This window comes from Triturus cristatus, chromosome 4_2 (genome assembly GCF_964204655.1).
Source record: "Triturus cristatus chromosome 4_2, aTriCri1.1, whole genome shotgun sequence".
Taxonomy (NCBI): domain Eukaryota; kingdom Metazoa; phylum Chordata; class Amphibia; order Caudata; family Salamandridae; genus Triturus; species Triturus cristatus.
Genome location: NC_140586.1, coordinates 30,002,285 through 30,025,955, shown reverse-complemented (window position 1 = coordinate 30,025,955; position 23,671 = coordinate 30,002,285). Strand labels below are relative to the sequence as shown.

Below are 23,671 nucleotides of genomic sequence, written 5' to 3'. Positions count from 1 at the left end.
CAGCTAGAACCTGAGCCAAAGTCAACATTTTGAACCGTTCCTTCCGGAGGAAGGCATTGACGTTCCTGAGGTCCAAGATAGGGCGTAGGCCCCCTTTGCCCTTATTGGGAACCAGAAAGTAGTGGGAATAACAACCCCGACCTACTTCTGGGCTCGGAACGCGCTCGACGGCCTCTTTGGCCAAGAGGGCCGAAACTTCCTCTCGCAGAAGATTCAAATGATCCTCCGAGATACGGTGGTGCTGCGGTGGCATGGCTGGAGGGGTCGTCTCGAAGGGGAGGGAGTAGCCCCTTCGGACGATTTGCAGCACCCACCTGTCCGAGGTGATGGTACGCCAGTGGAGCAGGTGATGGCGAACTCTGCCGCCCACTGTCGAGGAATGGGCCGGAAAGCTCGGACTAGGAAGGCTTGGAGGCGGATGCTGCCGGGGTGGATGTGGGCTGACCGCGTCGTCCTCCAGAACCGCCTCGGCGGAAACCACGTCCGCGCGCAGGTTGGTTCTGCGGCTGGTGGCTAGGCGGACGTGAGGAGGCACCCCTTCCTTGGCCACGAAAGGCAGAAGTTTGCGACCGCGGTGCCGAGAGGCCCAAGGACTTGGCCGTAGCCCGGGAGTCCTTAAAGCGATTCAGCGCACTGTCCGCTTTCTCACCAAAAAGGCGAGTGCCATCAAAGGGCATGTCCATGAGAGTGCTCTGGACATCCCCCGAAAAGGACGTGGACCGCAGCCAGGCGTGACGTCTAAGCGCCACCGTGGTAGAAATCGCCCTACCCAGCGAGTCCGTAGTGTCAAGCCCACATCGGATTGCATGTCGTGCTGCATCCCTCCCATCGGCCAGAGCCTGGGTAAGTCGTGTCTGGGCCTCCTCCCGACACAGGGGCAGCACGTCCTCCACCGTATCCCACAGAGAGTGGGAATAACGGTCCAAAAGACAGGCGGTGTTCAAGGACCGCAGACCCAAACTAAGGGAGGAGAACAGCTTTTTGCCAAACTGTTCCAGTCTCTTGGAATCCCGGTCCAGCGGAGCGGTCGGGAAGGAGGATTGGGAGGTAGAAGCCTGGATAACCAGGCTCTCGGGGGTGGGGTGTTGGGACAGAAAACTGGGGTCGCCCGGAGCAGGGCGGTGGCGCCTGGCGACGTTCCTGTCCACAGGAGGGACAGTGGAGGGCTTGGACCAGGTGCCCTGCAGAACGTCAATGAGGGCCTCATTGAATTGCAGCAGAGGCTCAGTGGAGCTTGCTGCAGACTGAAGCACCTCAGTGAGGACGTTAGTCCTCACAGCCACGGCAAGCAGCTCGTGCCCAAGGGCTGCGGCCGCCTTGCGCAGCACCACAGAGAAAGCAGCACCCTCCTCCAAAGCCACAGTCGGAGGAGAGATGAATCCAGTGTCTGGAGAGGTATCCAGACCACTGGCCTCCCCCAGTTCATCTGCCCAGTCCTGTGACAGCTGAGCCTGAACGGCCATAGGATCCACGGACCCCTCCCAGTCGCCCCCGTCATCCGATTCCTGGTAACAGGAGGAAGGAGCGGAGCCGGACGATAGACATAATGTGTCTCTAACGGCGCCGTACGCGGCGTCCATCGACGCCGTAACGGCGCCGGATCTGGAGCGGGGCTGAACTGGGGCTCGACGCCGAGCGGAGCCGGAGGTGGAACCGGTGTCGACGCCGGCGGAGGAGACGTGACGAGGTCGACCGGCGTCGGCGAGTCCCTCGGGAACCTGCGGCGTCGAAGCCGGCGACGGGGCCGGAGCCGCCGGCATGCAAGGTGTCCCAGTCGGGTCCGCGGGGCCCGAAGGCACGCCAGCGGGCGTCGACGGCGGAGCCAAGCTCCTCATGGCCGCGAGGAAGGCACTGACTTCCGCCGGCGCCGCGTCAGTCCCAGGGACCGGCGGGTATGGGGACTTGCGAGGCGCCTGCAGCTCCGCTGGAGCCGCGGGGGTGGAACCACCCTGACCCTCGGCCGAGTCGCGCGACCGGCGAGGGGAGTCCGAAGAGCGGTGTCGCCTTTTGGACTTCTTGGAGTGCTTCGACTTACCCGAAGACTTGGAGCCAGACGAGCGATGATGACATCGGCTGCGGCTCCGCGACCGATCCTTGGACCTCCTCCTGGACCGAGATCGAGAGGGGCGCGGAGCAGAGTGGCGAAGCTCGAGGAGCTTACGGGACCGCTCCCGTCTAGCCTTCGCGGTCAGGGCCTTGCAGTCCGAACACGACTCCGCGTCGTGGTCGAGGCCCAAACAGTAAAGCCACCGGCAGTGATGATCCGTAACCGACATCAAGCAGTTGCAGTCAGCACAGGCTTTGAAACCAGGCATCCTACCGGCACCGGAGTCGAGACAAGATCAAAAAGGATAAAAAAACGTAGTAAAAAAAAAAAAAAAAAAAAAAAAAAAAGAAGACTAAAAGGGGTAGCTCTCCCGGATCTGCGCTTACTGGCGCGGAAAAAAGGAGAACTGACGTCAGCGCGCGAGGGCGGCGTCTAAGTACTCCGACGACGTCATTCCGGCACACGACGCCGACGACGGACGCGGAGCCGCAGACGACGCCTAGCAACGCGCAAGGGGTATTGCTGACGAAAAATCTTCCGGATCCAGTCTGACACCTGGGGATATTCTAAGGTGAGGAATCTAACTAACGTGTTTCTTTCAGATCCGGATGTTTGTTCCTCCTGCCAAGATAGGATCCAAAGTGTGTCCAGCTCTGTGCGTGTGTGTGTTGACCAGCTGCTTCAGTCCAAGGTTGGCGAGGCTGTCTAGGAGAGTGATGGTCGATGCAGTTGTGGAGGTGGAAATTCAGGGCCCCGAGGAGGTTGTGGTCCGTGGAGGCGATTGCGTGGGGTGCGGCGAGCTTGGCGATGGTGGTTGCGGACTGGGTGCGAGGGCCCGGTGGTCTGTAGATGAGGGTGCCACATAGTGTGGTCCTGGGGCTGGTCTGGATCTGGAAGTTAGTATATCTGGGATGGGGGGGCGGGGATCTTCAGGGGCCAACTCTGGGCGCCATCAAGCTTGCTTGATCTGTGTCGGGAGGGGCTTCGAGGATAGATCGGAAAAGCTCTGCCCCAAAAGTAAAAATGTCCGCTCCTTCGGCCCCAGATGCAATGCCTCGGATGTAAGTGTTGTCATGCCAGGACCTGTTCTCTAGGTCCTCAGCGTGGGCCTGCAGGTCCAGGAGTGGATCTGAGGCGCAGGATCTCTCGCTGGAGTTCCTCCATTTCTGCGTCACACCCCCGTTCGTGATCCTCCAGAGTAGAAACTCTATTGCCCATGTCTGTCTCGGCAAACCTCCCTGAGCTCTCCAGCTAATTCTCTTGCGTGACTGAAGGTCTTCTCACAGCAAGGCGAACAACGCCTCAAGATAGGGACGGGTGATTGTCGCTTCAGTATGCACGGAGTCTGAGGGCTCCTCCGTGGTCGATGTTGAAGCTAGATCTCAGGACTGAGCCCCCGATTGTTTGAGGAGCATTTCTTGGACAGTCCTGTCCCTCTTGCTCCTTCCCGAGGCCATGGTGGGAGGCAGGGAAGGGCCATGCCCCCCTCTAGTAGGTGTTGGAGAGCTGGGTGGTCACGGGAATCAAGAAGGCCGGCAGCAGGCCTCCGATCGCAGTACCAAAGGCGGTCCGCCCCGGGAGATTTCACCTGGTGAAGGATCAGCAAAGCCAGCCTGGGGAAGAGGGGGGACGACGACGACGACACTCACCAGCCTCCGCTCACCAACTCGCAGCGGTATGAAGACTGGGTGAATGGCTCAGTGGACTCCGATGAGAAGAGTATGTAGAAGCTAAAGCATGGGCCGGATGGACTGATTGGGCATTCAGGTCAGGGCCTGCTCGACCTCCCCCTCCAGGGCAGGAGGAACAGCAATATTGGGCAGGCCTCTAAAAATCATAAAAAGGTTACCAGACCTGCAGGTCTAGTAACTTCAAAAATCTACTCGACCTAATTTATTGTACCTGACCCATAAACTGGTCTTATGTCTTCCTAGGCAACCATTTCATTTTGCACAGCGATGTTTTTCTTCATTATGACATACGAGAGTACCTTTCAATATGAGAGTTCAGGATTTCTGCTGTACAAAAAAACCCATTTGGTTTGATTTAACAGACTAAACATTTGCTCCATGGATAATAAGAATCTAGCCCACATATACACATGACGCCCGACGTGCCTCTTAGTTCACTTAAAGCATCAGGGCAGGGACAGGAACGCTTCTCAGTTCATCTTCAAAAACTCACTTTTAATAAATAGATTACGCAGTGTCATTTACAAACAGCACATTTTCCATTGAAATGGCCCAAAATGTTCCCACTAAAATGCAATTTTCCTTATAAAACTGTATAGTGTACAAAACAATCCGTGGAAACTAGATTTCAGCAAACATTTATTATTTGCACATTACAACTTTGTTTTCATCCGATACAAAAAAAAATTCTTTACATTTCGCATGTTTGCTCACCAAGTTCAAAATGATTTACTCCCCTGCATGGCACTAGAGTTCACCCTTGCCCCAACTCCATCAAGGCAAACTATGTAGTTTATTTAGCAGTCACCTTAGCACATCTGACAAACGTCTATGTGTTGAAGGCTTTCTGTGGCACGAATTGACTAGATTTTTTGACACCACCCCACATTTGCCAACCAAGCATGTGTGCGGTGTATTTCTGCAGAACGGACTGCTAACCACAGCACAGCTCTGTGGTTTGGAAAAGCCCGGTGTCTCCAACCTCCGTATCAAGCATGACTGTTAGCTCACTAGGCTGTAGACCACTGACTGGTGTCAGCAATAAGATTACAGTTGCAAAACAGGACGCTTTACTGGTCTCTACGAGCGAGCTGTGTACTGGCCTTTTAAATTGGTCTGTCCGTCCCCTTCAATGAGTCTCTTGCTCATTCATGTGGGACATAAATGGAGCATGGGTCTAAGTCACTTGTGAGTGTAGAGGGTGTGTGTGAAGCGGGTTTGCCACATGGGGCGGTTGTCAAACTGCAAACACAAGGAGGTGATGGATGGAGAGCTGAAACCTTTCAGACACTCACCCCCCCAGTCACAGATCTGGGTTGAATTCATCATTGTTCTTTAGCTCACTTGGCCACCTCAGTTCAGACCCAGCTATACAAATCAGTCTTGACCCTGTGCCTCATGGGAACAGTCCAGCCCGAACTGCCAAGCCAGATCTTCCCTGGACCGGAAACAAGAATCCTGGAACCGGTTTCGGGGTAACACCCCTTATCAACCAGGCTAGCTTGAATCCAGTGGCAAAGTGAGCAATGGACCCACGTCTGGGCATACCCTGCCAACTTAGGGTGAACAAAGCAAACACAAAGAGATGATGGACGGAGAGCTGAAACTTCAGACACTCACCCCCAGTCACAGATCTGGGTTGAATCCATCATCGTTCTTTAGCTCACTTCGCCACCTCAGTTCAGACCCAACTATATGCAAGTCAGTCTTGACCCCATGCCTCATTTGAACAGTCCAGCCCGAACTGCTAAGTCAGGTATTCCCTGAACTGCAAACAAGCATCCTGGGACCGGTTGCGGGGTAACACCGTCTATCATCTCCTCGTGTCTGTAGTCACACTGGAATACATTTTATTGTACATCTTAAGCTAGGTTTTAGGGGTGAAAACAGCAGTAATGTGGTTATCAGGTCTCATACAAGACATTCCAAAGAGCTTTTATAAGGGGTTGGGGGAGGCGGGGGTGTGAGAGGTGTTGGCGTGTTTATTAATCTGCAATTTTGCGTGTCACAATAGTCCGAGTACTGAGTTTTATTTAAAAATTCTAGTTTCGACGATGAATATTGCATAAAAAGACATTAATTTAGAGATTTAGAAGGATGTTTATTAACAGGGTTACAATTTTATTGAGACACCATTTTTATTAAGATGGATGTTGTTCTGGTGTACTGTTCGAGCAGCTCCTGCTGACTTTTCCCTTCCCAATCAATGCCCCCTTTGTGTCTTCTCTCCCCATAGTCTTCGCAGAGCACAAGACACTGTGACGTAACTAGTTATTTTCCTTCAAGTGCATGTATTGTGAATGAAACTTCACGCGTTGGGAACGCAACACCAAGGTTCTTTCACTGTAGCTTCCTGAAATGGGCCTGGTAGAAAATACCGGTGTATGGGCCATTGTTTAACCAATGTAACACAATGTGTTGTGCATCTCTGAATACCGCAAAACCAAAGGGGGATGATGGACGGAGTGTTGAACATTGCATTGAATAAGCTAAAGGCAATAACTATTCAAAAATCACATTTTGAGCTACTTGCAGGAATATACAAATGCTATCTGCAACTTTATTATAAAGAGGAAACAGAAAACTCCATGCAGCCAAGATTTGTCAACCACAATACAGTGTCTTCGCACAAGCAGCAAAGATAATATGCTACAGTGTTGGTTTGAGTTAACTACCACCAACATTCCTTGCCTGGTTGGGGACAGATAACTGGGGAGTTTTAGCAGCCTCAAATAATCTGGAAGGTTGTCCAGATTCCACCAAGCACTTGTGGGGGCAGCTGGCAACAGTAAGGTCTACAAAGTGCATCTCAGAACAACTCATTTTGGAGAGTAGGGCTTTGAAGAAAACCAACATGCAATAGATTCAATGGCAGCATCCAAACGCAAATGAAAGACCAAAAACACAATGAATCAAGTCTCTGCAGTAAATCTCTCAACTTGTCACAAAATACTTGGCAATGCAAACATAATTAGTCAAAAGACTGAAAAACAAATAAAAAATGAAAACCAGGCATGAGGTGTAAAGAAAATCACACAAGTAGTAGTAAATGGACAGGTGTTTAAACAGACATCCCAGGTTTGAATAGCTTTCTGGCAAAATATATGTAACAGGTCAGTAAAGAGGCCATCTGTTCTTCTCCTCATGGGTTACCCAACAGATGAAGAAGTAAACAATGCCATTTATAGGGAACAACTTCTTACCATCTCGGCAAAGATGCAGCCTAAACTCCAAATATCAACCGCTGTTGAGTAATATTTGCAACCCAGCAAAATCTCTGGGGCTCTGTACCATAGAGTAACGACCTATAGGAGATATGGAACAAGGATTAAAGCACACACTAGAACTTCTGGCTAATTTTCACTATTTAAAGGCGGTATTAAAGGGACCCTACAGTGCAGAGAAAAGAAACAGTTCTCACTACACAGTCTTGCATCTCAAACAATCGTCAGCAACAAACATTCTAGAATATTGCTTTGTTTAACATTGTCTGCCTTGGTTTTGAGATGTACTTAAACATCGTTTACTGGACGACCCCTTTAATAAAGTTTCATTGATTTAAACACAACAATTTAACCAACATACCCCTCACTCACCTCATGCGTATAGGTCCGCACCGGCACCCCGAACGCTCTTGCCAGGCCGAAATCAGCAAGCTTGATAGCTCCCTCAGCATTAATGAGTAGATTTTGCGGTTTCAGATCCCGATGCAAGACCCGGTGTGAGTGGCAGAATGCCAGCCCCTGTAGCAGCTGACAGAGGTAACTCTGAGAGGAAGAAACAGCAATTAGATGAAGCACTGAATGGAGTAATGTGAATGAATATAGAAATGGATCAAACACCATTTACGTCACTATAGGGGGCGGGGGGTTCGGGGGGGGTGGGGGGGGGGGGGAAATGCAGCAAACAAATGAGTGCCCTAAACTATATTTGCACATTAGCCGTGTTCATGCAAGAAAACATGTTCAGAGACTAAAGTTTATAATCCACAGCATTGGACAGAAACAAAATAAGAATTAGCTTAATCATAAATGCCACCAACCAGCAGATGAGAGCAGTGAGCCAAGACTAGGCCATATTGTAAATTCAGATTTGCCATAACTTGTAGGCACAGGCAGGAATGTAAACTGCAGACTGGGTGGGTTTGGAAAACAAACTGCGGCTCATTACCAGCCTTTACTGAATAATCATGGAGAGGCAATTTACTGAAGCGGTTGCCACATGAGGCTAAGTTTCTTCTTGTAATCAACAAATAACTGCTCCTTTCTACATAACTTCAAAAGAATTGAGGCTGTGGGTAAGTTATTACTCCCATCAGGAAACTATAGTTAAGGATAGAAAGTGACAACTTGAAATACCTGTGCGGCTGGATGTCAACAGATCCCCAAAATGTTTACGGTGAAATCCTGGATTCCCTCATCCAAAGACTACACACATTACTAGCTGTAGAAATCACCACAGTTACTGATGTGAAGAGTAGCCAAACACAAAACGATCTCCATCAAAAGATTTATATATATATATATTCGAAAAAAATCTTGATGCACCATCCCAGAGCAGTTCTTCAGGAAACTAGATTAACTAGTTAGGTCACTACTGCATGATAACAAGGCACCTACGAGAGTGCTGTCAGCACTACAGAGAACCCCAACTAAAGGAGCAACATGCTGCATCCCAACTACTAATAGTGAATAATTGGGGTTTTTATTGATAGAAGGACCCAGGTGTTAAACTTGATAGCCACATCCTGGGTAGTAACGGTCACACACAGATATGGGGGCAAAGTACTAAACTACCTCCTACTGGTGACTAAGCCAGTGATAAGACCAAAAAAGGACTAGAAGGGAAGTGACGCATACAACGCCAACTTTGGGTCAGATCGAGGTCACATGCAGTGAATTAACTGTTACGGTTAAAACCGAGGAACTACATTAGGCATACCTAAGCTAGAAGAGATCAGAGCAGATCTAGACATCAAACCCTAAAAGCAGCTTCAGATCTAAAGCTCAATGGACAGGTCTCCAATTTAGACAAGGCACTTATTTACTCACTAGCCCAGAAAAATCAATTATATATTCACACACACACATCAATCTCCTAGATATATCATGCGCTGATCAACACTCAAAAGGAATTAATTACCCTAAATGTGGGAGAAAGCATTGGGGGACAGGAGAAGACTTATCAGAGGCACTGACACACCCAATGGTATTTTCCCTAAGATTCAGATTCTTGCGCATTCAATTTACAAACCTCATCATAAACTAGAAGAAAGCATGCTAACTTTAGAAAATACCCGCCAGAGTATACTAGGTTATCTAACTACAAATACTTGGAGAAAATTAATCAATGAACACGTAGGTTCTCTCTCTCTCTCTAGTGTTAGTGTGTCATTTTTCAAACCTGTCCATTTAAATGGACCAAAACCCTCATTGGTAACATATTTAATCGCAGGTTCCCTCCTCACATGGAGACCGCCGTTATAGACAACTGATACAGGGCTGAAACATGCAGACATAAACAGGCGTTCATTATTCCTCTGCAGTTGTCTCTGTAATCCTACAACACAGGTAACAAGAATAAAGTCAACCATCAACCAGTAGGTAGTTTTATTTTTACCTTTATCCCCCTCTGGTTCTGCTTTAGGACACCTATCAGAACACTAACACAAAGGGTCATAAAGAGCTCCCCTTCATGAAGGGATGTGGAATACACTGGCAGAGCCTCTTAATAGTGTATGGAGGTGGTCATATGATGAAATATGCCACCCGATGGGCAACAGAAGAGTTTAATTCTTTAAACGAATGAGTTCGGAAAATTATGCAACAACACTAGAGAGAGAGCATACATGCACAACATTCACAAAGATTACTTTTAGCCTAAAGTATTTGAAGTTCAATAGTCAATTTAAAATCCAACAGAGAACATATATTAGTAAAAAAAATTACGATATGGGGAGCCTGGCAAAAAAACGGACAGACTGGTATAACAAGACATGGTAGACAAGAAAGGAGAGGGTTCAAATGTGGGAATGCCATGGAGAGGGAATGACCCAAACTGGCCAAAACAAAACACACACAAGCACCAATGTAAAGTACCAAAGGTGGAAAATGCAATATGAAAACCAGGTACTGGATCAAAGAAACAAAGGACACAGCACTGCATAAGGCAAATACAGAAGCTAAAGAAGACAATTGTTTGCAATGGAAATGTTCAGTTTTTAAAACGATGTAAACCATCAATGAAAAAAGTTGATTAAAAATATATTAAGGTGGCGTGGCTACGCTGTGCAGCGTGATGGTCGCTGCCTAAGCTAGCTCCGTCGGAACCGGCTCTTCACCACTCATCCGCTACAGTAATCAGACTTTTGAGGAACGTTTCCTGAACCAGAGGGTGCATAGACCCCGCTCCCACAAGAACGGGAGAGATCGACCGTCAGGGACTGGAGCTACGGCAGTTACCATCAGCGGCTTACATCGGGCGCCCCAGCCGGTGCCTTGCGTGTGAGCAGTGACCGCGTGCGTGCCCACGTACAGGGGCGCGCTCTGCCGCAAGCGCGGCGCAACAGACGGAGGCCGTACACTTCGCCCTGAGCCCGCGGCATTCTAACAAGAGGTACCCTCACTGGCAAAATAACGTGCAGGCGGCGCAACATGCACGAGACCCGAGAACTCTAGCATAGTGGAGCTCATATAGTGACTCGACGCCCGTTCCTCGGCACAGACAACGGAGGTGCCCGGGAGTTCGAGGTAAATATCGGGACTCCTCGTCGCTGGAGGTGGAGGCCCCCATCCAGGCCCAGTGCTATCCGGAGTAAGGGGCCCCCTGTGAGGAGCTGAAGGGGAGCAGCGCAATTGACAGGCCTCGCATACTCAGGGCATGACTGCGAGGTGTAGCCCTACATGCTGACCTTGAAGAGAGGTTTGAAGGCACCGAATGACGGGGCTGCAGACCACTGCGTGAATTAAGGTGAGCGTTTTAGTCGCAAGAACTATCGCCTGTGAAAACCAGTATTGGGATTGCGCAGCAGCGAGTGTGGAGACTGGCGCCTTTCTTGTTGGGAGCAGTGGTGAACGTCGAGGAGCATTTCGCAGGCTCTTCATCACTAAGACCAAAAACCCGGGGTGTGTGGCCTCCACCTTCTGCAACTCATTTCCCACGGGATTAACCAATGGCGGCACATGGTGGGAAGAGATCTAGGGCGTGGGGACTCATGCCAAGATTACCCATGTGGAGTGAGAAGCGGCCATAGACAATTATCGTAGTGGAGGGGAGCGGACAAGATCTCCTCTAGACCACCTGCGATGTCATCTAACAGGGGGTCCGAAGACAGCGCAAACCAACAAATTAGACCGGTACACCATCCCCAAAGACCTCCCGCCCGACCCAACAACACGCGACAAACACGCTGGGGAGCAAGAGGATGAGAGCCAAGAACTCACCTTGAAAGACGTGATGGAGGCAATAAATGGGGTTAAGACCTCACTGGAGCACAAGATGGATTCAATGTCAATTGATAGGACTCATTCGTGCAGACCTCACTAAAATTAGCGAAAAAGTCAAGCAGGTGGAAATCACAACGGCGAGCCTGTTGGACGATACTATGCAACTTCAAGGCGAAGGCTGAGAGCTACAAACCTTCCGAAAGTTCGCAGAAACAAAGCTGGATGATTATGAAGGACACCTCCGACGAAACAATATCCACATCCTGGGAGTTCCGGAGAAATTGGAGGGCCAGTCGCCAGACCTCTTTGTAGAAGACTTGATCCTTAAACACCTACAGCCCAAAGGACTGGGTAAACTCTAATAGAGAGGGCGCACAGAGTCCCTGGGGGCCGCCCGAAGCCAGGCGCTCCTCCTCGCCCGATGCTGGCCAGAATCCTCAACTTTCGGGACAGAGACGCTATACTTCAGACTGCCAGGGTGGCTCCACCGGTCCGATACGATAATGCAGACATCACCTTTCACCCCAGACTTCACTCAACTGGTACAGAGGCAAAGGAGATCATTTGTGGCGATCAAGAAAAAGCTCAGAGAGGCCTGAAATACGCAATTCCCTTCTCCATAGATTCCAAATGGACGGACGACAGGGGACGATATGTAGGTGTCTCCGGGCACTGGGAAGGGAGGGTGTTGACGCTTATGTCAGTCTATGTGCCTCCTGGCCTGCAGACCGAAACCTTTAAAGACTTTAGATTCAATTATTCTGACATTACTATATGGTCTTCTGGTCATGGGGGGGGTGACTTTAACGCGGTGGTGTCGGGTGCTCTGGACCACCACCCACCGCGTGATTGGTCCTTCTTACAGATGGTTCCAAACTTTATGGAGGCGATGGGGTTGGTGGATGGGTGGAGGACACACAATCCCAATAGAATCCAGCACACCTTCCACTTGGGGGCGCACCAGTCTTTCCCACATTGACTACTTACTGGTACCTGGGTCTCAAGTGACCAATATCGAAGAGATCAGACACCTGGCACTGGCAATCTCCAGTGTGGGCCCGGGTAGTTCTGGATCGTACAAGGGTGGGGAGGATAGCACCCATCAACCCCTGGTATTTCCGCGACCCAGGAGTCTGGAAAGCTTTACTCCAGGCCATGGATCACTTCTTCCAGTAGAATGTGGGTACAGTGGACTCGGCGCAGACCCTCTGGGAAGCGTTCAAATACACAATATGAGGCCAAGCACTATCCCTAATCACAGGCACGAAAAAAAGAGACAGAAAGCAATTGTGGACGCTGAAGATGAGGTCTGTCATTTGGAAGAGGAGGTAGAGGCTACCAGCGAGGCACTCCACACACTGCAACTCAAACAGGAAGAGTACAAAGCACTAGCCACTGACAAGGCCAAACTCCTGGGGAGGGAAAAGCTGGGCAGACTATATGACTTGGGAGATAAGGCCGGGAACTTAATTGCATGGCTTGATAGGAAGGAGTGGGCTAACAGAATTGTTCCTGAGCTGAGGGGTGCTGACAAAAGTTCGATTCTTGATCCACAGGACATAGCCAATCAGTTTGCCGACCATTACCGAGAGGTCTACAGTTCTAATGGGGTGTACACGGAAGAAGACTCCCGGTCGATGAAACGGGACATTAAACTTCCCACGCTGATGGACGAGAATCGCCAGTTTATGGACAGTACATTCTCTAACGACGAAGTAGCGCAAGCTATCGGGTCATTACACTCAGGCAAGGCCCAGGGGCCGAATGGTATTCCCATTGAGTCGTATAAGCTCCAACCCCATAAGCTGGCCCCCTACCTCCTAGATATGTTCGTGGAAAGCAGGGAACTGGGAGTGCTACCATATGATCAGAGAGTGGCCAATATAATCTCCATACATAAAGAGGGTAAACCGAAGACCGACTGTGCCTCCTATAGGCCTATCTCCCTGCTCAACGCTGAACCTAAAATCCTAGCCAAACTCTTGGCTAATCACTTGGTGAATCCAGACCAATCGGGTTTATGCAGCACTGAAACACAGCCTTAAATCTACGAAGAGTACACGGAGTATTAGGGAGAGTGTACACAATCCAAGAGGTCGCAATAATAGCGTCGCTAGATGCGGCAATGGCCTTCGATGCCATCAAGTGGCCATAGCTCTTCGCAGTCCTAACCAAACTGGGGTTTGGACCGGTTTTCATTCAATGGGTTTGGCTTCTGTACTCTGACCAACTAGCTTAAGTTGTAATTAACAATAAGAAATCCATGGTATTTGACTTGAGTCGGGAGAACCCGTCAAGGATGTCCCCTTTCGCCGCTACTGTTCGCCCTGGCCTTGGAGACTCTAGCGGCCTGGATTCGCAGAGAACCGGTCATAAGAGGTCTGCGGTGGTCCCCTGACTGGGAGGACCGCATTTCACTCTACGCAAATGACATCCTGCTTTACATGGCCTCCCCAGGAACGTCGCTCATAGCAGCGTTAGATATTTTGACCATATTTGGGAGATCTACTGGGTTCTCTATTGTAGGAAGGTGGATATCGGACTATGGTTACCCCCAACTTTTTGCCTAGTGTCTAGCTGGTTTTTCGACTTAGTTGGCCTGAGATCCTGCCATTCAGGGTCTCAGGCTGTCTGCTCTCTCTGTAAAATGGACTCCATGTACCCTAGGTACATACACAATTGGTAAGGATCACCTTATTGGACCCTGTACAGTGTACCCTAGGTACCCAGGGCATAGGTGTACCCTAGGCCTCCCAGGGGCTGCAGCATGTATTATGCCACCCCTGGTCTGGCCTTCCAATCAGACACAACTGGCTGATCACTCAGCTGGGGCAAGGTCGTGTAATCACCCCTTGCTTAGATATAGTATGCCTATATCTACCCTTATATATAGACACATGTGTACCTATCAGTCACTCCTATGGCAGGCCTTAACAATCCTGGAGGCAGAGTGCTTGGTAACATGTGAGATGGTGCTCTAGCATGAGCTGAGCCTGTCTGCAGCTTTCGGAACCATCTCCTTATAGCTGTTCTATGATATAGCCTACCATATACTCTTAAAGTGCCTTATAATCTTAAACGGTTATGGTAACTATGGTTGGGCTGTATCAAAACATGTTGTGTAAGGTGTCTAACACTTTGGAATAATACCCCCATACCATTTCTGGTGATGAGGATATTATTCCTCCCTTCTAGAGGGAGAGACATGTTAAAATCCTACTTTGCTGTGTAACCTCTGACCAAAGCCTCAGCATCACAAAATGGATGCTGCTGCCACGACACAAGTCTGACCTCCTGCAGCTGGGAGTGATCCCAGCCAGGGAGGCCTGGACAATAGGTTTCCTGCTTGGGGAGGTGCTAGCACCTCCCCAGACAGCCTTTAGTGTATTGGGGCAGGGTGGGCTGAAAGGAATGAGACATGCCTGGGGCACACAAGGTGTTCCTTGCATAGTCCAGTTCAAACCGGTGCTGGGGCACTCCAGCCCCAGCTCTGGCGCGAAACTGGACAAAGGGAAGTGGGTGTAACCACCCCCTCCCAGGTCCCACCCATAAGGCGTGACCTAGCAGGTATCCCAGCCCCCCAGATTAGTATAAGAGTGGGAGTTGGGCCTCAAGACTTTAGATTATCCTGAACCTGCAAAACTGAACAGAAACTCTGGACCTTCGACATTCGACGAAAGAAGAAGACTGAAGAATCTCCCTTGTAGCCAAGGAGTGGCTACCCTGTGCAAACAGGCACCATCAAGAGACTACCCTTTGCTTTGCGACTGTTCTACGAGGAACCGACTGCAGAGCCCAACCAGAGCCTTGACTTCCAGACTTCTCCGACCCTCATCCACATCTGCAGCAGAGCTGAGATCCGTGGAGGCGACGAGCGACGTGGGACCGGCTACCTGGGAAAAGTGGCTAGTAACTTACAGCGCAGCTTCTGAGGTACCCTCGAAGTTGTGCACCGGGGATTGAGAAGCCCCAACCCCAAGCACCATCTGCACCGAAGATCAGCCCCCCACACTCCACGAGTCCTGCGTGGGGCCCTTCAGCATTTTCCTGCTTGCCGCGTCTGTCCGGTTGCTTGCCCGCTGGCTAGTGGCCTTTGTGACGACGCACCCTGAAATCTTCTGCGCTGGTTTGGCTCCTCCAGACTGGCTCCCGCTTCTCTGCAAAGAAGAAGCACCCCAGACCTTCCTGGTCTGCACCAGAAGCAAGTCCTTTGTTCTTCGTGGGTTCCGCTTGCCAAGGCTTGGTGAGTCCTAGTCCAACTTCGACGCCGCCGACAGCAAGAGCCTTCGTGGGACAGCTCGCCTCCTGGTCCTGGTCGTCCTCGACGCTTCCTGGTCCTCCTGGCTGCAGCGACAAGCTTCACCTTCACCTGCAACTCTTCACGACATCGCCTGGTTCCACGTGGTCACTGGCTAGTGACCTTGACTCTGTCCCTTCTGCTTGCAGGTTTCTTCTCTTCTTGATCCCAGCCTTGGGATCCACCGGACACTCTTCACTGACTGCCCGTCAGCATCTTTCTTCAGGCATCCATAGGAGTCGACGACGAAAACGACGCATCTTCACCCCTATGCACCCGCAGCCTGTGGGCTAGGTAACTTGGGTACTCCGGTGCTCATCAGGATAGTGACTATCCTAGTGTCTAGTTTTCAAGTCTCAACTTCCTAGCTACTCCGGAAGTGTCCTAAATCTACCGTTTTCTAAACTGTACTATTGCTATTGACTTTTACGCATTACGCGTGAGTGTTTCCACTCTGCACACGAATCCCGTGGGCCTCCCACTTCCTAACTAACGCTAGTGTAGTGTAGCCCCAGCGATTCCCTAGGCCTAGGCCTATTCTATTTCCGTGACAGTGGTTCTTATACCACTTCTTTAGTATATGGTTTGCGTGGCCCCTAGGGCCTAACTGTATTACTTACCTGTGTGACTTACTGTATGCATTAATAAGACTGTGTTGTACTTACCTCTAATCTCATAAAGAGTGCTGAGGGTTTGCTTAGAATAAATACACTTTATTTTATATATATATCTGTTGTGGTGTCCTTTCATTTGGTATTCAAGGGATTATATATGGTATCACAGCTGGCTTCACATGCCATTCAGAGTTTAGCCTAAGACTGCTCTTGTCCATGCTACCACTAGGATAGCTGGTCTATAAGGTTGACTTTACAACCAATCACCATAAGGGTATTTGGACTGATATAAGGTGTACACTAGAACTAGTGACATCATACATCAGGCCAACTTCTCACATCTATTAATTGGGGTAAGTCCCTCATTTACGTATTGAGAGGAGATCCACCTTCCCCTCCCAAGGATTGCCCGATCCGCGTCAGCATGACGGGCTTCAAATATCTGGGTATTTTTGTTTCACTAGATCGGACACTCAGTTTTAATCATAACCTTCTCCCAACCCTTCAGAGGCTGAAACGAGACAAAGAGCTGGAAAAAACTTCCGCTTTTGTTGCTGGGCAAGGCGGCCCGTTTTAAGATGGCGTCACTGCCTCATTTTCTATATGTATTACAGAATTCTCTAGACCCAGTTCCCTCTTCCTAATTTAAAGACATTGAAGGCCTACTGAGGGATTTACTGTGGGACGGGAAGCCCCGTATAGCCTTAGCCAAACTGACCCTAAATTGGTACAACGTAGGGATTAGCCTCCCAGACATACAGAAATATTATTGGTAAGCGCACCTTACTGCTATTAATCAGGGCACTTATGGACGTCAGGATGATCCGGGGTACGCCATGGATCGGTGGCTACTATCGGGAGAGAACTATAACAGAGCGCTTTACTCACGACCCCGGAAGCACTTCTTAACTGGGTCGACGAACCACTTAGTTTATGTCTGGCATGTGGTAAATAAGCATTTAGGTTGGGATCGGAAACTTACACTAGCAACCCCTTTATGGGACTCCGAGAGGCTGGTGAGCCTGTGGAGGACGAAAGGCTTCTACAAATGGGATCTCACATATTAGGTATGTGTGGGGCAAAGGCAAAATGATCCCTTTCGCCTCCGTGCAACAACGGCACAAGTTGGCGGCCTCGGAGCACTTCAGATACACCCAGATTCCCCATGCCCTTGTGTCCCAGCTCCCAAGGGGCTCCTCCCCCCAGATGCCTCGCCATTAGAAGATAGACTGCTGGATGGCCATCTACCTGAAAAGGCCATCTCATTAACCTACAAAAAACTAAAACAATAATATGGCAGACTCCCTCCAGTCACTCAGGGGAAAAATGGACACGAGATGGGATGGAGTTGGATGACAAGGAATGGCAGGAGGCAGTGTCTTCCCCGTGGGTGGTGGCTATACAGGCTAGGCTGTGACTGATACAGCTTAAAATCCTCCACAGAACATATTTCACAGGGCCTGGCCTGGTACACATGGGTAAAGCAGAAGCAGGAAACTGCAGGCGGCAATGCGGGAAAGAGAGCACATTCATGCATATACTATGGGAATGTGTACATACAAACATATTGGCGCAAAATACACAATGTCATCAGAGAAGTGCTCACACTTGATCTGCGAATGGAGGCCCGGGGATGTCTTTTGAATGTGTGGGAGCCCACCGACCTCTCTAGCTATAACAAACAGTGGGTTACTGTTGGACCCGGCCTCGTGGCGTGGTCCCGAATCCTCCTACCAGACCAAACTGGGGCAACCCCAACCCTTCGGGCCCCCCGAGCTTGTACCCCGCTACCCGCACCAGCCTTCGCGACGCGGCCCGCCCGGGCCTCGGTCCCTGCGAAGCCCCAACATCAAGGCGCCAAGACCCGACCCAAGGGGGTCGAGTGGCCACTCCACAGATCCCGGAGGAGGGGAGTTTCGATGGGGCCTCCCGCCGGCCCCCGACGCCTGGGTCCGATCGCCCCCCGGCCTCCCTGGGTGATGGCTCCACCCCCCGCTGGGTGTCTGGACTCTCTCATCCCGGCCCCTCCGGCCCCCCCGGCGCGAGGGTCCGGACATCAAAGGGCTCCAGCCATATATCAGGGGCAACCCACCACCAGGACAGTAGTTGTATCCTGGAGTCCAGAGCCCTGCTGATCGGATCGCGGCTGACCCTACGGAGAGAGACTCATTGCCTGTAACTGAGAACTCGAGCCCTGCTGACTGCGTCGCGGCTCCCCCTTGCTGAGAAGAAGACCCTCACGGAACATCGGAGCCCTGCTGACCTCGTCGCGGCTCGACCTCGCTGAAGCAACCACCGGAGCCCTGCTGACCTCGTCGCGGCTCGACCTCACCGAAGCGACCCCTCGAACCCTGCGGACGACGTCCCGGGCTGATACGGAGACTGTCCCGCTACCCCCGTTCCTAACCAAACCCTGAGACTCTTTTGGATCCCTTGATCCGCCTGTAAATATTGCCACAGAGACCTACCCTCAATTCTGATAAACGACTTGTGAGCATTGATACCCTGGTTGTGTCCCTTTGTGGTGGAAGGGGATTACTTGGATATACGATCCTAGGAGAAGGACCTCGCCCAGGAGGCTTCTCAGCGGCGCTCGGCTGCTTCCTTACGGAACGGTGCCTCTCGGGGTGGTCAGTCCGACACCATCTGACTCCCCGGAGGTCGCCCTTCTAACAGTTACACTAGGGCTCACGCTAGCAAAGAGGAATATGGCGCGACTATGGGGAGCCTCACAGCCACCTAGATTCGAAGCATGGAAAGATCTAGACTGGTGCATGTTCAGGAAAAAGATGGTGTATGTTGCCCGGGGCTGTCCCAAGACGTGGTCTCGGGTATGGAGTCCGTGGAACAGCGATAGCAATGATATCTTCACCCCCCCCCCCCCCCCCCCCGCTATGGACTGACCAGGAGGACGCCCCTACCCCATAAATCTGTATCCATTGTGTGCTGTTGTATGAACATATTGGAATCTATACCTGCGATACAATGTAACTGTCTCCTATGCTTAATTTTATATGTTGATTACGAAGTTTATTAAAAAATAAAATTAAAATAAAATATATATATTAAGCAATATGTATTGTCACTACATTTAATTATAAAATATGAAGCATATCCAAAAAGTCTATTATAATCATCAGATCAAACCAATATCCCACACACTAATTAGAGACTAAGTTGCACTAAATGGCCTAAAAACAAGCTCCAACATGCAAAACACACTATGCTTACTGTTGGAAAACCACACTCCCACTCTGAAAGGGTGGTGGTGGTCTTCCGGACACACTGTGGTAGCTTGGCTCGAGTGGTCAGGAAACAGGCGCAGTGCTAAGCATACAATATACCCATACAATAACCATGCGTGCATCCGTTCCAAAAACGACTACACCGTAAAAATTATGAAAATATTCTTTCTTTATCTTCTTCTCTTAGTTGCTGATTGGAAAAATAAATAGGACAATCACAATATACAAGTTTCAATTAGTGCAGGTCAAATAAATATTGGCTGTTTGATGAAATAAATAGGGGTGATCATAAATAACAGGGCATAAATACAAGTGCAATATATACAGACAATTAAATACTTTGAGGCAATAAATACTGTACCAATAAATATTGTACACCATCAGGTCCTGTGGACCTATAAATATAGTGAAGCAATAAATAGGTAAAAATTCAATAAATACAGTACCCCCAATAAATAATTAAAAGTATACAGCAACACTCATGTAATCAGATGACACTTCAATTCTTAAGGGCTGATTTGGCCCAGGCACAGCTTGTAGGGTTGTGGAAGGCTTGAGGGGGGCTACTCCCTGGCGGGGACAAGGCTGAGGCCTAAGCTGAGGTAGATCAAAGGGGGGAATACCAGTGCCCTGGCTTTCTCTCTCCACACAACCTCTCTAGGTTAGTCCCAGTTCACCCCAGGCACAGTCAGGTTGGTTTCAGCACCTCCCTAGCCCCTTAGAGCAGTCTCTCAGGTCTCCACAGGGCCTTAGGCGCCCTCTACTCCACTTACTGCCCTTTTTCTGATGTTCCGACGCCGCTGGAGTCGTGTCGACGCCGTGAGGCGGTTCCGGTTCGGTCTCGGCGGCCTCGGCACAATGTCAGTTCTTTGACGACGCCGGTAGGCGGTTCCGGTCCGATGTCGGTGGCCTCGGTTCGATCTCGACCTCCGATTCGACGGCGTCGGGCAGTCTCTTCACGATGTCGACTTCGGGCGGCTCCGGTCCGATGGCGCTCTCGGCTCCGATGACGTCAGCCGGCCTGGCCTCGATGTCGACTTCCGGCGACTCCGGGGTGCGATCCTCACCCCCGACCTCCGGTGCTCCTCCACACAGGATCCGGGCGACTCCGGAGTGCGATCCTCACTCCCGACCTCCGGTGCTCCTCCACCTCGGTCTCCGACGACTCCGGAGGGCAGACTTCACTCCTCCGATGACGCCGCTCGCTCGACCTCGGTTCACTTCCTCCTCGACCTCTGGTATTCCTCACGACCTTCGTCGGCGCCCTCTCACGACCTCAGGCGGCTCCGGGTACGACGTCTGCTACTTCAGTCAGCGCCGCTTCCCCACCTCGGGCTCCAGGTCTTCAGGCTACTCGACGCCGGACTCCAGGGAAACCAGTTCTCAGGTCAGAATCTTGCTGTTTTCTTGGTTCTAAGGCCTGTTCCTGCTGTCCAGGTCCTTAGGATGGTTTTCTTCTGTCTTCTTCCCACACAGGGCTATAGGCTGGGATCCATCAGTAGGGACAAGTATCAAGGGTGGGTTTATGGACCCCACTCCAGGCACAAGTTTCCACCCCTGCTGCTTCACTCCTTCCTCCTTCACTGTTGTGCTCCTCTCTCTTCACCAGTCAGGTGCCAACTGCCAGCTCCAACTGCCAACACTCTGTCTTAACCTCCCAACATTCTAAACCGCCTCCAACGGTCACAGAGTTCTGGAATCTTCTGGAATGTTCTGGAAGGTGCTGGTAGGTTCCAGTGGATGCTGGTGATGTCACAGGTGGCCACCATTTTGTGCTCCAGGCCCTCAGACAGAAGTTTCAGGGGTAGGTAAAATGGCTCCCTGAATCTGCAGCAACACGAAAAAGTCTGGTGGTTCCCAAAAAGGAAAAATTCAAACAGGGTTTGAGGCAAAAGTGGGACAAAATAAATAATGATGAGGAGGGACCACCCAAAGGGCTGACAGGTCTAACACGCGTCCCCCCCAGCTGAAAGTGGGGAGAGCTACCCAACCCCTTGGGAGTTCTCATCACTAAGGCGGAAATACCTTGAGAGACCGTCTGCATTGGCGTGGTCCATTCCAGGCCGATGTTCCACCTGAAAGTCCATCCCCTGTAGGGAAATAGACCACCTCAACAACTTGGGATTCTCCCCCTTCATTTGCATCAGCCAACGAAGGGGTCTGTGGTCGGTCTGAACTAGGAAGTGCGAGCCAAACAGGTATGGCCGCAACTTCTTCAGAGCCCATACCACTGCAAAGGCTTCACGCTCTATTGCACTCCACTTCTGTTCCCTGGGAAGTAGTCTCCGGGATAGGAAGACCACGGGTTGATCCAGACCCTCTTCGTTGAGTTGCGATAACACTGCCCCAATGCCATGTTCTGATGCATCTGTCTGGACAATGAACTTCTTGGAAAAGTCTGGGGCCCTTAAGACCGGGGCCTCGCACATGGCTTTCTTCAATCTCTCAAAGGCTTGCTGACAAGCCTCCGTCCAGACTACCCGTCGAGGTTGTTTCTTGGACGTGAGCTCCGTGAGGGGGGGCTACGATGGTACCGTACCCCTTCACGAAGCGGCGGTAGTATCCCGTGAGGCCCAAAAATGCTCGGACCTCAGTCTGTGTCTTGGGGGGTTCCCAGGCCATGATGGCCTCGATCTTCGCCTGGAGGGGTTGCACCGCTCCCCTACCCACCAAGTGTCCAAGGTACACTACCGACCCCTGCCCGATCTGGCACTTGCTGGCCTTGATCGTCAATCCAGCTTGTCTCAGGGCCTGGAGAACAGCTTGCAGGTGACGCAAGTGATCCTCCCAGCTGTTACTGAAGACGGCTATGTCATCCAGATAAGCAGCAGAGAAACTCTCCATTCCGGTGAGGATCTGGTTTACCAGGCGCTGAAACGTGGCAGGTGCGTTCTTGAGCCCAAAGGGCATCACACAGAACTGGTAGTGGCCATTGGGCGTGGAGAAGGCTGACCTTTCCCTTGCTCCATCAGTCAACGAGATCTGCCAGTACCCTGAAGTAAGGTCAAAGGTACTTAGATATTGGGCAGCTCCCAGCCGGTCAATCAATTCATCCGCCCTAGGGATCGGATGAGCATCAGTTTTTGTCACTGAATTCAGTCCCCGGTAGTCCACACAGAACCTCAGTTCTGGTTGGGCACCCGGTGGTGCAGCTTTCGGTACTAACACCACCGGACTAGACCAGGGGCTGCTAGAAGGTTCAATCACTCCTAGCTCCAGCATCTTAGTGACTTCACTATGAATGCTGGCCTTCACCTTGTCTGACATCCGGTAGATCTTGGACTTCACAGGTGGGCTGTCTCCTGTGTCCACGTCATGGACGCACAGGTGAGTCCTACCCGGGACAAGGGAGAACAACGAGGAGTACTGCCCCAGGACCTGGCGACAGTCCTCCTGCTGTTCAGGAGTTAGAGATGGGGAGAGAATCACTCCCTCCACCGACCCATCCTTCTCTTGAGACGCAAACAGATCAGGGAGAGGCTCGCTTTCCACGTCCTCTCCTCCGTCAGTCACCATCATCAAGATGACTTCGGGCCTCTCGTGGTGGGGTTTGAGGCGGTTGGCATGCAGCACCCGCAGGGGCTGACGAGGGGTCTTCAGGTCCACCAAGTAGGTAGCCTTACCCTTCTTCTCCAACACCTCAAAGGGTCCTGACCAGCGATCCTGGAGGGCACTAAGCTCTCCTGGTTCGATCACCCACACCTTCTGGCCAGGCTCCAACTCCACCGGGTGAGCGTTGTGGTCATACCACGCCTTCATTACTGCTTGGCTGGCTTCCAAGTTGTCAGAAGCTTGCTTCCACAACTTAGCCATTTGGCTCCGGAAGGCCAGCATGTAGCTCACCACATCCTGGGGAAGCTTTCTGGGAGTTCTTTCCCATCCGTCTCTCACCAGGTTGAGAGGTCCACGTACAGGGTGCCCATACAGAAGCTCGAAGGGGCTGAAGCCCACTCCCTTCTGTGGCACTTCCCTGTAAGAAAAAAGTAAACCGGGTAGGAGGACGTCCCATTTCCTCCGCAGGCTTTCAGGCAGACTTCTGATCATGCCCTTCAAGGTTTTGTTAAACCTCTCCACCAGACCATTGGTCTGGGGGTGGTAAGGAGTCGTGAACCGGTAGGTCACTCCACACTCCTTCCACATTGCCCGCATATATGCTGACATGAAGTTGGTCCCCCTGTCGGACACAACCTCCTTGGGAAAACCCACTCGGGTAAAGATTCCCATCAGGGCCCTAGCCACAACAGGTGCTGTTATGGTCCTCAGAGGTATTGCCTCTGGGTACCGTGTGGCATGATCCACCAGAACCAGGATAAACCTGTGACCAGCTGTAGT

The 23,671-nt window shown here is 51.0% G+C and overlaps 1 protein-coding gene across 1 annotated transcript in view; it reads right to left on the bottom strand.

Moving 5' to 3' along the window:
• CDK2 (cyclin dependent kinase 2) overlaps positions 1–23,671 on the bottom strand; it is a 115,846-nt gene that overhangs the window by 50,818 nt on the left and 41,357 nt on the right. The window contains exons 3-4 of the mRNA XM_085599876.1: positions 7,335–7,505; positions 6,942–7,043 (exon numbers count right to left, since the gene is read on the bottom strand). Coding sequence (XP_085456002.1) covers positions 6,942–7,043; positions 7,335–7,505 — 273 coding nt within the window. The remainder of the gene's footprint in view (positions 1–6,941; positions 7,044–7,334; positions 7,506–23,671) is intronic.